Raw genomic sequence first — 11,915 nt, 5'->3', positions numbered from 1 at the left:
GAAAACCCTCCATGTTCCCACATCCTCGAATGGCCCACTTGGAGTCTGCCCACATTTAGAGCTTCCATATCAGCTCTTGCTCCCAGCACACTTCTGAAAACTGCCACACCACTGCAACACCACGTGAATCACATGAAGGTCCACCACACCGTTGGATGTGCCAGAGAGCAGGTGGCTGCAGAGCCATCCTTAGTTTTAAAGAAGACCCACATGTGAGGTCTTGGAATCACTGTCTGTGTTGTATAGCTCCTGCCCCTCTTCCAAATCTTCCCAGCTGATGTGGTGGTGAAGAACTTGCTGCCAGTGCAGGAGACGTAAGATACTCAGATTCAATCCTTTGATTGGGGATTGAAAAAAATCCCTTGATTTTTTTTTTTTGGGAGGGTGGGGGCTGGGTCAGACGCTTTAATATATATATATATATATTATTATATATATTATATTTTATATATATATATATATATAAACAACCAACAAAAGAAGACAGACAAATGGGCCCCAAAGATACGGGGCAGGAGAGGGCAGCACCATCCAGACAGCGGGGAGGACCAGGGCAGACAGAGAAGGCAACGTGACCCCTCGCCCCTAAACTCCACCAGCACGCGGCTGCTGAGGCAGGGGAGCCGCCAGGGTGGGCGGAGATGGCACGACCGGTGGGCAGGAAGCCCAGCACCACAAGATGGCTCAGCCTGAAGCGGGAGTGGGGGCCGGGACACAGCGGCCTTGAACCCCCCAGTCCCTCAGAGGAAGAGCCGTACTCTGGGTGAGAGAAAGGACCAAGGGTGGGGTCTCTCCCTGAGCTGAGAGCGGTCATCTCCTCCACAGCAGCGGCGGCGGCGGGCAGTGGGCTGTTCCGGGAACCCCCTTCACCTTCTGGTTCATCTGCCTCCTTGGTCCCTTCAGGGCGGGGCCCCGGGGGCGGGGCTTGAGGAGAGCCGTCCAATCCGTGGCCTCCGCCTCCAGCGCGGGGCGTGGCTGCCGCTGCCACTTAGCCCTGACTCCCGCAAGAGGACAGCGAGTCGTAGAGCGAGTCGCTGAGAGACTCAGAGATCTCCAGCCCCGGGGGTCCCCCGCTGGCCACTCTCCCTTCCTCGCCCACGTCCGACGTGCTGGGGGTGCGGCTGTCCCCAAACGCCGGGCCCTGGGGCGCAGGGGCAGGGCGGCTGGGCTCCAGGCTCCGCTTTCCATCCATGGGCAGGGCCATGGGGGTCCTGGGCAGGCCCTCCAGTTGTCGGGGTGGGCATAAGAAAGGGTCAGAGGAACCGCTGGCTGCCCTGGCATTGGGAAAGGTCCAGTTCTTGGCCAGCTGGACTGGTGGGGGTGGGCCTGGGTCTTCGCAGGGATCGTCTGGACAGGTCTGATGGCCCCGGTGGCCTGGAGCAGCGATGAGCAGGGCAGGGAAGGCCGGCATGCTGGGGTGCCGCCCGCTCACCAGCAGCTCCTCTATGCCGGGCACCTCACGCTCCAGTGTGTGGGCACGGCGGGGGACTTTGGTAAGGGGTGGGGGCCGAGCTGGGGGCACCCCTGGTGGGGGCTCCAGCCGTGGTGGCTTGGTCTTCGGAAGATTCTTGCTGGGGGTCCCACTGCTGCCGTGGTCTGGGGGTGGGAAGGTCCCAATGCCACTGTCCAGGGTTCGAGTCAAAGAGCCGCAGGCTGTGAAGTGTGAGGTGGTCACTGGCTCGGCCAGACTGTCCTCGGAGGGCATCTCTTCTCGCCTCCCTGGCTCGATGCTTGGCTTCCCAGGAGGTTTTCCGCAGCCCTGGAGAGGGCCCACCAGGCCATTTCGGGGCCCACAGGTGGGCCAGGGGTTCTTGGGGTCAGAGGACACTGGCTGGAAATCGCCATACTCAGGTTTGGGTTCCCGCCAGCTCTTGGGGGTCAGCTCCTTGCCATCCACCCTGTTGAGAAGCTGCTGCATGAAGGTGTCTGCACCCTGGTACATGCCAACCAGCTGGCCCTGCCCCTGCCCCAGGCCTGCACTGGTCCCTGGTGCTGGGCCCCCGGGCCAAGGCCGGGCCCTGCTGTTCAGGTAGGCCTTTTCCTCCTCCAGCGCCCGGCGCAGGTCTTCCGCCTTAGCCATCAGCTTGGAAATATTGAGACTCTCAGCCTCCAGCTTCCGGGCTTCCATCTTGACCTCCTTCCGGAGCGGGGAGCCCCCGGCCCCTTCCTTGCCCTTGGTGGTCTCTGTGCGGCAGTTTAATGCTGGCAGCTTGCTCTTCTTAAGGCCAAACCAGCTGGCGATGCTGCTGGTGTTCCGATGCTTGGCCTCGGTGCTGGGCACCCGCTCCTGGCCCTGGAGCCGCAGCATATTCTCCTCGATGCCCTTCATCACCTTCTCCTCAATGGCTGAGTGTGGGGCCATTGAGGAGGAAATGGAACCCACTCCAGGATTCTCACCTGGAAAATTCATGGACAGAGGAGCCCATGGGGTCACAAAGAATTGGACAGCCCTGAGCATGCATGTTTGCAGGCATCTCCTCCAAACCCACAGGTTCTTTTCTTTACCAGTCCACGAATAAATGAGTATCAAACATGGAATGTCATTAGTTTGCAGAAGACAGAAGTGAATGTCAGGAGATGCTGGAGGGATCTTCAATTACCCCCACTTCACTCAAGAAAAAACTTAGGCCCAGAAATATAACATGATTCCAGGTTCTGAAACCTTGGTACAGACTCTCAATGCATAATTTTTATTGAATGAATGACTGCTGGGAGAATAGGGAAGAGAGGAAGGTTGTGATGAACACAGAAGTGACAGCTAGCTGGAGGCAGCTAGCCTCCTCACACTCCTGCACCATCCATTCATCCCACAAACATCCACTGAACCATGGTCAAACCAACCTCTGACCTCAGAGTCTTCAATTCAGAAGGAAAGGGATATTAAACAAGCACTAATGTGAGAGTGTGATGTTGGGGGACAGGCTTACAAAAGTGGGGGCCTTGGTGCCCTGTGGGTCATAGAGAGTTCCCTGGGGGTGTGCTGCAATAAAGAGGTGCATGACAGCAGTAATGGGGCCATGAGCACTTGATCTAGCCAGGGAGGCCTTCTTTGATGAGGGGACATTTAGGCTGAGACTAGCATGCTGAGAGGGATGAGCCAGGTGCAGGGACAGGTTGGGAGGGAGGACACAGTGGCTCAGACTATAGAAATGGCATGTGTTGGCACTGACCAGGGAAGGAGTTTGACAGGTTTGCTAAAAGAACCAGAAAGATAGTATAAGTCCAACTGAGGCTGTAACCAAAACCAAAATCTCAGTGTCCTAAAGCAACACAGATTTATTCCCTTCCCGCTCGAGAGATGCGAAGTCCACAGGGAGCTCTGGGGGCTGTGCGCCCTCTGGAGGCCCTAAGGGTGAGTTATTTCCTTGCCTTTTTCAGCTTCCAGTCACCTGCATTCCTTGGCTCATGGCCTCTTCCTCAATTCCCAACATCTTTCCTTTCTGTCTCCCTCTCTAGGGACCCTGTAATTACATCAGACTTACTGGACAATCAGGGCTTCCCTGGCGGCTCAGATGGTAAAGAATCCACCTGCAATGTGGGACATGTGGGTTCGATCTCTGGGTTGGGAAGATCCCCTGGAGGAGGGCATGGCAACTCTTTCCAGTATTCTTGCCTGGAGAATCCCATGGACAGAGGAGTCTGGAGAGCTACAGTCCATGGGGTTGCAAAGAGTCTGACATGACTGAACAACTAAGCACAGTGAAATATTCACATACTCCAGGGATGAGGATATGGATATTTTAATGGGGGTCAAGGGATGATTCATCTGCATCCTGGAATGAGGCAGGAGTCCTCTGGCTCAGTACTCGTGTTGTCACTTATCCCTCAATCTATGTAGTCCCTTCTGGGCATTGAGAAGGTGGAGGACAATGGTTGGAGATGAAGTTGGGACTGAATGAATCCTAGTGCTCCATGACCTTACACACACACACACACACACACACACACACACACACACAGTCTAAAATTGACTGTTAACCCTGCGGTGACCAGAAGTACTTTAAGTCAGATTATTAAGGGTTCAAATGTAAAACTAAAACTTTGCTACCAGGTTAACATTTGGGCTCTCTGAGCAATAGCACTGCCATGGTTGGTGGAGGATTTCCCTATTCTCTAGAAGAGTGGAAATGAGGGTGGAATTGAACCAGAGAGGACCTTTATTCTTTATTACTTCTTCACCAGGACTCTAAAAATGAGGAGGCTCGACATCTCTGGCAGATGTGGTGGGGACTGGGGGAGGGGTTTATTAAAACACTGATATTGGTCTCACACTATGAGTTTCTGGAGCAGTAAGTCTGGGGCGGGGCTGAGTAGTCACTTTTTTAAAAAGTTCTCAGGGCTTCCCTGATGGTTAAGAATATGCCTTGCGATGAAGGGGACATGGTCTGACTTCTGGTCTGTGGGGGTCCCGTAAGCCATGGAGCAGTGGGCCTCTGCACAACTACTGAGCCAGCGCTCTCGAGCCTGGGAGCCGCAGTTATTGGAGCCAGCTCATTTAGAGCCTGCATTCCACAACAAAAGAGACCACCACGTGAGACGTGCACACAGGAAACTAGAGTGTAGCCCCTCTTTCTGCAACCAGAGAAAGCGTGAGAGCGGCAGTGAGGACGGACCACAGCCAAAAATAAAATAAATAGATAAGATAAATTTTGTTGTTCAGTTGCTCAATCATGTCCAACTATTTGCGACCCCATGCACTGCAGCACACCAGGTTTCCCTGTCCTTCACCATCTCCCGGAGCTTGCTCAGACTCATGTACATTGAGTCAGTGATGCCATCCAACCATCTCATTCTCTGTCATCCCCTTCTCCTCCTGCCTTCAATCTTTCCCAGCATCAGGATCTTTTCCAATGAGACAGCTCTTTGCATAAGGTGGCCAAAGTATTGGAGCTTCAACTTCATCATCAGTCTTTCCAATGAATATTCAGGATTGATTTCCTTTAGGATTGACTGGTTTGATCTCCTTGCAGTCCAAGGGACTCTCAAGAGTCTTCTCAAAATAAATAAAATCTTTTAAAAATTTCTCAATTGATGCTGATGCTGCTGGTGAGGGGACTAGACATTGGGAACCACTGTAGTAGGTAGAACCACTCGTACTGTGCAGTTAACTGTGCCGTTTTTGGAATAGCAGATTCCTCAGAGAAAACAATGAAGAAAACACCTGAATCTCATGTTATTTTATGCTTCCTCCTAGAAGTGAAGAGCCTATGACTCCAGTATATTATTACAAAGGTCAAAATGGGCAGAACATAGCTGGCACAGTGCAGTATTTAAGAGCATCAATGAAAAGAACTTCCAGTTCCACGATTTACAGGCTGTGTAATCTGGAAGTCATTGTCCCTCTCTGAATCTATCTCTCCTCTATGGAATGGGTACCATATAATCTCTAACTCAGATTAAAACACTAAACCCAGAGTTTGGTGCAGAATAAATCTTCCATAAATGGCAGGGCTGTTGTTTGATGTTCAAAGATGACAAGCCTCGAAATAGCCAAGGTCGGAGCAACAACCAGAGCCTGAGGCAGAGTCTCACAAGCCAGCCATTCCCTCTTCCAAACTGTGATGATTTGATTCTGGAAACCAGTACCTTAAGAGAAAACCTTGGCAGCCAATTTCAGTCCATTGGCTGGGACAAGGCTGGTGGCCAATTTGGCATTGATTTATAGTTGGCTGTGGCATAGGATCCCAGGTGGCCCAGTGGTAAAGAATCCGCCTGCAATGCAGGAGACACAAGAGGCAGAGGTTTGATTGCTGTGTTGGGAAGACCCCTGGAGTAGGAAATGGCAATCCTCTCCAGTATTCTTGCCTGGAAAATTCCATAGACAGAGGAGCCTGTTGGGCTATAGTCCTTGGAGTGGCAAAGAGTCAGACATGACTGAGCACACAGGCACATTTTGGCTTAGGTTCTGATTGGCACTAATCCAGGGAGCAGATGTAAAAGAAAATCTAAATCAGATCTCTCCATCCAGAGACTTTTTGTTCTTTCTTGGAAACCATCTGGGGCCTATTGGTGATTGTAGGTGTACAGATGCTAGGAGAAGTGATGCTTAATGGACAAATTAAAACTTGTTGACTTACAAACCATTAGGAGCTTACTCCAAGGTCCAGTTCTGGCCAGACATTACCTTGCTCAAAGCTCACTTCATGTTCTGGACCTCAGGATCTTTGTTTGAGAAAGAAATTGTTTCTGAGGTTCCTGTGATACAGTAGGTAGGTACACTGGGTGACTCCTGAGTCTGACATTCCTGCTGGGTTTTGTTTATCCCATACTTGGACTTCCATGGCTACTTGAGAAGAAGCTTAGCTGCATGTAGTTTCTGAAACTCAAGATCCCAACTGACAACTGGGGGTCTTCTTACCCACTACCCACTGCAGCTGTTTTCTTCTCTCCCTGGTGCAAATCCTCAGTCTCAGGTCAAACTGTCTGTCATCTTCCCACAAGAGAGAAGAACTTCACATCTCCCAGGGCCAGGTGGTGGGTGAGTGAAGGACTTTAGGTGGGGACAAGGGAGACCTTGAGGGCAGGGGACCCCCACATCAGAGAAGCTGTGTCTGCATTAATGCTGAGTGATGCCCTTTAGGAAGGTGAATCAGTGCTGCTACAGGTTTCTTTTACTATTTTCCCCAAGGGACATTAGGGAGTAAATTGTGATATAAAACTTGATTTTTCTCTTTCTGAATTATTTCATTCTGTATGACAGGCTCTAGCTCCATCTGTGTCTATGCAAGTGGTACAATTTTGCTCCTTTTTAAGGCTGAGTAATATTCCATTGCATATATATACCACATCTTCTTTAACCCCTCCTCCATTGATGGACATTTAGTTTACTTCCATGTCCTGGCTATTGTAAATAATGATGCAACAAACAATGGGATGCATGTATCATTTGGAATTATGGCTTTCTCTGGGTATGTGTCCAGGATCAAAATATATGCGGAATCTAGAAAAGATAGTACAGATGGACTTGCTTGCAAAGCAGAAATAGAGACATAGATGTAGAGAACAAACATATGAACAACAAGGAAGAAAAGGGAAGAGATAAATTGGGAGACTGGGATTGGGATAGACACACTATTGTGTATAAAATAGATAACTAATGAGAACCTACTGTATAGAAAAGGGGATAAAAATGAATGTACAGTCTGTTTGTAGGATGTATATTAATTAACCTTAAAAATGCAACCAATGGACTGCAGCACAACAGGCTCCCCTGTCCTTTACTATCTCCCAGAATTTGCTCAAACTCATGTCCACTGATTTGGTGATGCCATCCAGCCATCTCATCCTCTGTTGTCCTCTTCCCCTCCTGCTCTCAATCTTTCCCAGCATCAGGCTCTTTTCCAGTGTGTCAATTCTTCACATCGGGTGGCCAAAATATTGGAGCTTCAGCTATCTTCTTACTCTATTGAATGATTACCATATAATCTCTAATTCAGAAAAAACACTGAGCCCAGAGCTTGGTGCAGAATAAATCCTCCATAAATTACAGAGCTGTTTCTTGACATCAAGGCTGTAGGCATAATCAAGGCAATATCGAAGCCCACAGCGACAACCAGGGAGCGCCTCATGTGCCAGCTATTCCCTCTGCCAAGAAGTGATGCTTGGATTGTGGAAGCCAGCACTTTAAAAAGCGAGCCTGGGTGTCTCTGCCTGGAGTTCAGCCTACTGGCTGGGAAAAGTCTGCCCTCTGATGGCCAGTTTGACAGTTCTTTAACATTGCTTTGGCTTCAGACTCAGAGTTTTTCTGAAAGGCACTAACTCCAGGGAGCAGAGGTGAAACAAAATCTAAATCAGATTTCCCTATCCAATGACTTTCTCTTTATTCTTGGAAAACTTCTGGGGCCTGTTGGTGATTGTAGGTGTAGGGATGCTCAGAGAATTCATACCTGAATTGGAAGGCTAAGTCCTGTTGACCTATAAACTATTCGAGGCTTACTGCCAGATCCCATTAAATTTCTGGCAGTTCATTTCATGCCCTGGGCCTTGAGTTCTCTTTTGAAAAACAGATAGTTTTTGAGGTTCCTGTGACACTGTAGGTGCCCTGGTTTGCTCATGAATCTGGCTTTTATGCTGGGTTTTGTTTTTTCTTGATTTGGACTCCCACAGCCACTGGAGAAGAAGCTTTGGTGTATGTGGTTCCTGAGACCCAGGACTCCAACTCTTACTTGGGAGTGTACCCCCCACTCCCCACATTGCCCACTGCAGTTGTGGGAGAACAGAATTTGTCTCTCCCTGATGCAAATCCCCAGCCTCAAATCAGATTGTCTGATATCGTCCCATAGGAGACAGGAGCCCCACATTCCTCAGGGCCAGGTGGCAGGTTAGTGAAGGATGACAGGTGAGTCAGGAAACCTGGAGGGCATGCTTTTGAATTAATGCTGAGTGATGCTCTTCATGAAGGTGGGTTCAGTTTTGCTACATTTTTCTTTAGATACTTTCCTCCCAAGGGACATTGGAGAGGAAACTGTGATATAAAATGTGGTGTTTTGCCTCTGGTCACAAATTTTATTCAAAACATTATGTGTGGGATATATTTGGCTACTCTATAGCCTCTGGTTTGAGAAAACTGTTCAATACGGAACTCTAACCTGTCTCACAATGACCCTCACAATATCAGAAGAGACAGTGAATGTCTTTGCTGTTCTAGACCTGAGAGCAACTTGGACTTGGGCCTGATTTTGATTCAGTTCTGCTGATGCTGGAACTGCCCTTGTACCACCACAATCCTGACACACAGGATATAAAATTTCAATTTCATGGGAGGCATTTATCATTAGCTCTTCAATAAGTATGTAAATGATTTTATATGAATGGGTTTTGTTGCAGGTGCTGTCTGGTACTTGATATTTCTTTTTGCTTAATGTTGTAATCATCTCAAATCTATTGTGACCTGACAGACTCTTTCTTTTTCCATACCTGCTCCTTTTCTGTCCCTCCCAATTTTAGGAAGTCACAATCAAATTCTAAGAGATTCCTAAGTCTCCTTTATCCTCCCATCTCAACTTTGGGGTAAGAGCAAAGTGTTTCTGATTCTGCCTCCAGAACATCCTCAGAGCTGTACCCAGGACCACTCAAGTGCAGTTCCCACTGCCTGCCAGGACCAGCAAAGGGTGTCCTGTGGGTGTCCTGTTTCCTTGTTAACCCTCCCAAAATGGTCCAGTTGCAACCAGGGGAACTGGAAAATAGTCAGCAATCACGTATTTACCCTACTAACAAAATAAGTATCAAAGTGAGTCAAGTAATATCAATGTAATATCAAAAATTACATAGAAAAGGGGCCTATGTGATGATGGTTCAGCTTCCAGGGTCCTGGGGATATGCCTGGGGTTAATTGCCCTTTCTGCTATATCCTCTGTGGGATAGAACTGCAAAGACAATGTTTACTGGTAGTAGCTGCTACTATGAGGACAAGGTTGGATGGGACTGATCCATGTTTATTTCACGCCCCACTCCGAGTTCACAAAGAGACCACACTGACGATCCACAGTGGCTATCAGACATGAAAATGCCCTACTTTACAGAGCTGGACATGTCTCCTCCTGCTCACATTCTCAGATTTAGTCTTTTCAAGTCAGTTTGCTGTCCTGATCTTAACATTCTAGCAGGCAAACCCTCAAAGAAGATTGTCTCCTTTGACCCACACCTGTTTATTTTCTAAATTTCAACCAAAGAAAAGCCTTTAATGTTCCTCTTCCCTGAGACAAAAAATAGAAAAACATCCATGAAGCCGTTTGAGTCATTCACAGGATTCCTTTAGGAATGGCCACCCCTACACCACCCAGCAAGCACCTTTAGTTCTCACTGGAAATTTGACCAGATGTCCTTTAGAGAAGTGGACTTAAGACTGGATGGTCAACTGCATCTGCAATTGCACATCCCTTGCTCTCTGATTACACTCATAATATGCTGTGTTTCCCGTACATCTAAGAGACAACTTGAAACAAATCGGAGTTAATTTTGTTTCTTTTGGAAGTGACACCCCTGCCTTTATGAAGCTGTTTAATTTTGAGACAATTCATCATTTTCATTTGGTCAAACATCTCCCAACAATGATGTATTCAGGACATCACTTTTGGTCTTGTTTTTTGTATTATGTCAGGAACCCATAGTCTTTTCCCTTTCTCCCACCTAGAGATACAACTGTCCGTATTAGAAAAACTCAGTCCAATTCTGTGGAGTGAATCAATAAGTAAGTCCTTGATATACTCCCCTCCATCCCCCATTCTTTCTCTTTCATGAATGGGGATCTGACTCAGTTAATTCATCTGGAGACTGACAGTAACCCAATCAGGATTAGCCTGAGATGCACTCAGGAATCTAATCAGGTGATGCCTTCTGATTGGAAGTTAGCAGTTGGAAGGAAGGCAGATGTGGGTTAGAAAGTTCTACAATAGCCTCAAGTACCAAGGAGGATGGGATTCCCCTGTGGCTCAGCTGGTAAAGAATCCACCTACAATGCAGGAGACCTGGGTTCAATTCCTGGGTTGGGAAGATCCCCTGGAGAAGGGAAAGGCTACCCACTCCAGGATTCTGGCCTGGAGAATTCCATGGACTGTGTGGTCCATAGGGTCCCAAAAAGTCGGACACAACTGAGCGAGTTTCACTTTCACCAAAGAGGACATGCAGAAGCTTCTCACTCTGGAGTCACTGCCTGTGTTCTCCACCAGGTCTGAGGTCTCAGAAGCCCCCCAGCCACATCAGACCTGGTAAGTTATCAACCTCAGTGAAAGATATTCTGCAAATGGCAGCATTAATTGAATGATGGAATGCAGTCTGACATGGCATGAAGAGTTTTCTTTTCTCTTTTCTTTTTGTTGAATGAGCTTAAGGCTTTCTTTTTGCCTCGAAGTGTAGTTTTGCCTCCATCCTGAACATTTTGATTCATGCTTTGGTTTATATTATTTACATGTCTTAAGCAGCAGTTTTTCTTATTAATAAAAGCCATCAAACTGTTTGGAATGTTATTTCTTGAAGTTTAAAGCTTTCACTCCATGCACACTGGCATTCCTTTTACAAGTGTCTCCTTAATCCTTCCCAGCAAAGTTAACTTAGGGAACTGAGGATGGAAGATCTGTTACACATGAATTCCTGTCTCCATAGTTTGGACCCTAATGATAGTTTAAATGTTTTCACCCTAAAAAAAGGGGAGTTGGTTCAGACTTTTGGTACAAATGTGCAAGAGGGAAATGCATTAAGCAAAGCAGTGGATGGGAAGGGATGAGCCACTGCTTGCCTTTCTTCCTTCTTGGTACTTGTGAGATTCTTGCTCTAGTGGCAGAAGGGGCACAGCTGTGCCTCTGTGCCCACCAAACCCAGACTGGAATGCAGACACACAGAGTTTCTTCCATTCTGGTTCGTTGCCAGAGCAATGACTTTGGCCATGATTTGATTTCTCTGAAGGGTGGGGAAAGAGACTACTCTTATGATTATGACTGTCCCGAGAAGGATGCCTTGTTCCCTTGCATTTTCAAAGGAAAAGTCAGGATGAGTGTTCACAACCCACCCAGACATGTGATCTTGGCAGCAGTGAGCCTGTGGAGAGATGAGGCCTTGGCCATCTCCTCTTTGGAGTATCTGTCCATGGAGCTCTATCCACCACTATTTATGGCTGCCTTTTCTGGCAGAAACAGGGAGACCCTGAAGGCTATGGTGCAAGCCTGGCCCTTTGTTCGCCTGCCTCTGGTGGGGTCTCATTGACCTGCCTCATGTGGGGCCCCTACAAGCAGTGCTGGAAGCACTTGATTTCCTGCTTGCCCAGAAGGTTCCCTCCAGGTGAGTCTGACTCAGGTAACCTGGTAAAATCTTGGGTGTCCCAGAGGAAGCAGCTGGGGTGAGGGAATGTGGATGGAAAACGATGGGCCAGAGGGATCTGAAGATTTAAACTAACATTAGGGCCCAAACTTTGGAGCCAGGAA

The 11,915-nt window shown here is 48.1% G+C and overlaps 1 protein-coding gene across 1 annotated transcript; it reads right to left on the bottom strand.

Moving 5' to 3' along the window:
- Window positions 1-473: 473 nt before the first annotated feature.
- LOC133069644 (nck-associated protein 5-like) lies at window positions 474-2,362 on the bottom strand. Its single transcript, XM_061161250.1, has one exon. The coding sequence runs from the start codon at window positions 2,360-2,362 to the stop codon at window positions 989-991; it is 1,374 nt and encodes a 457-aa protein (XP_061017233.1). The 3' UTR covers window positions 474-988.
- Between the last annotated feature and the right edge of the window lie 9,553 nt (window positions 2,363-11,915).

This window comes from Dama dama, chromosome 14, assembly GCF_033118175.1.
Source record: "Dama dama isolate Ldn47 chromosome 14, ASM3311817v1, whole genome shotgun sequence".
In the NCBI taxonomy this organism is placed as follows: domain Eukaryota; kingdom Metazoa; phylum Chordata; class Mammalia; order Artiodactyla; family Cervidae; genus Dama; species Dama dama.
The sequence above is the reverse complement of the archived record's forward strand: the minus strand, read 5'-3'. Positions and strand labels throughout refer to the sequence as shown.

Excerpts from the sequence above, each read along its gene's own strand:
- LOC133069644 (XM_061161250.1), bottom strand. The coding sequence starts at position 2,362 with ATGGCCCCACACTCAGCCATTGAGGAGAAGGTGATGAAGGGCATCGAG.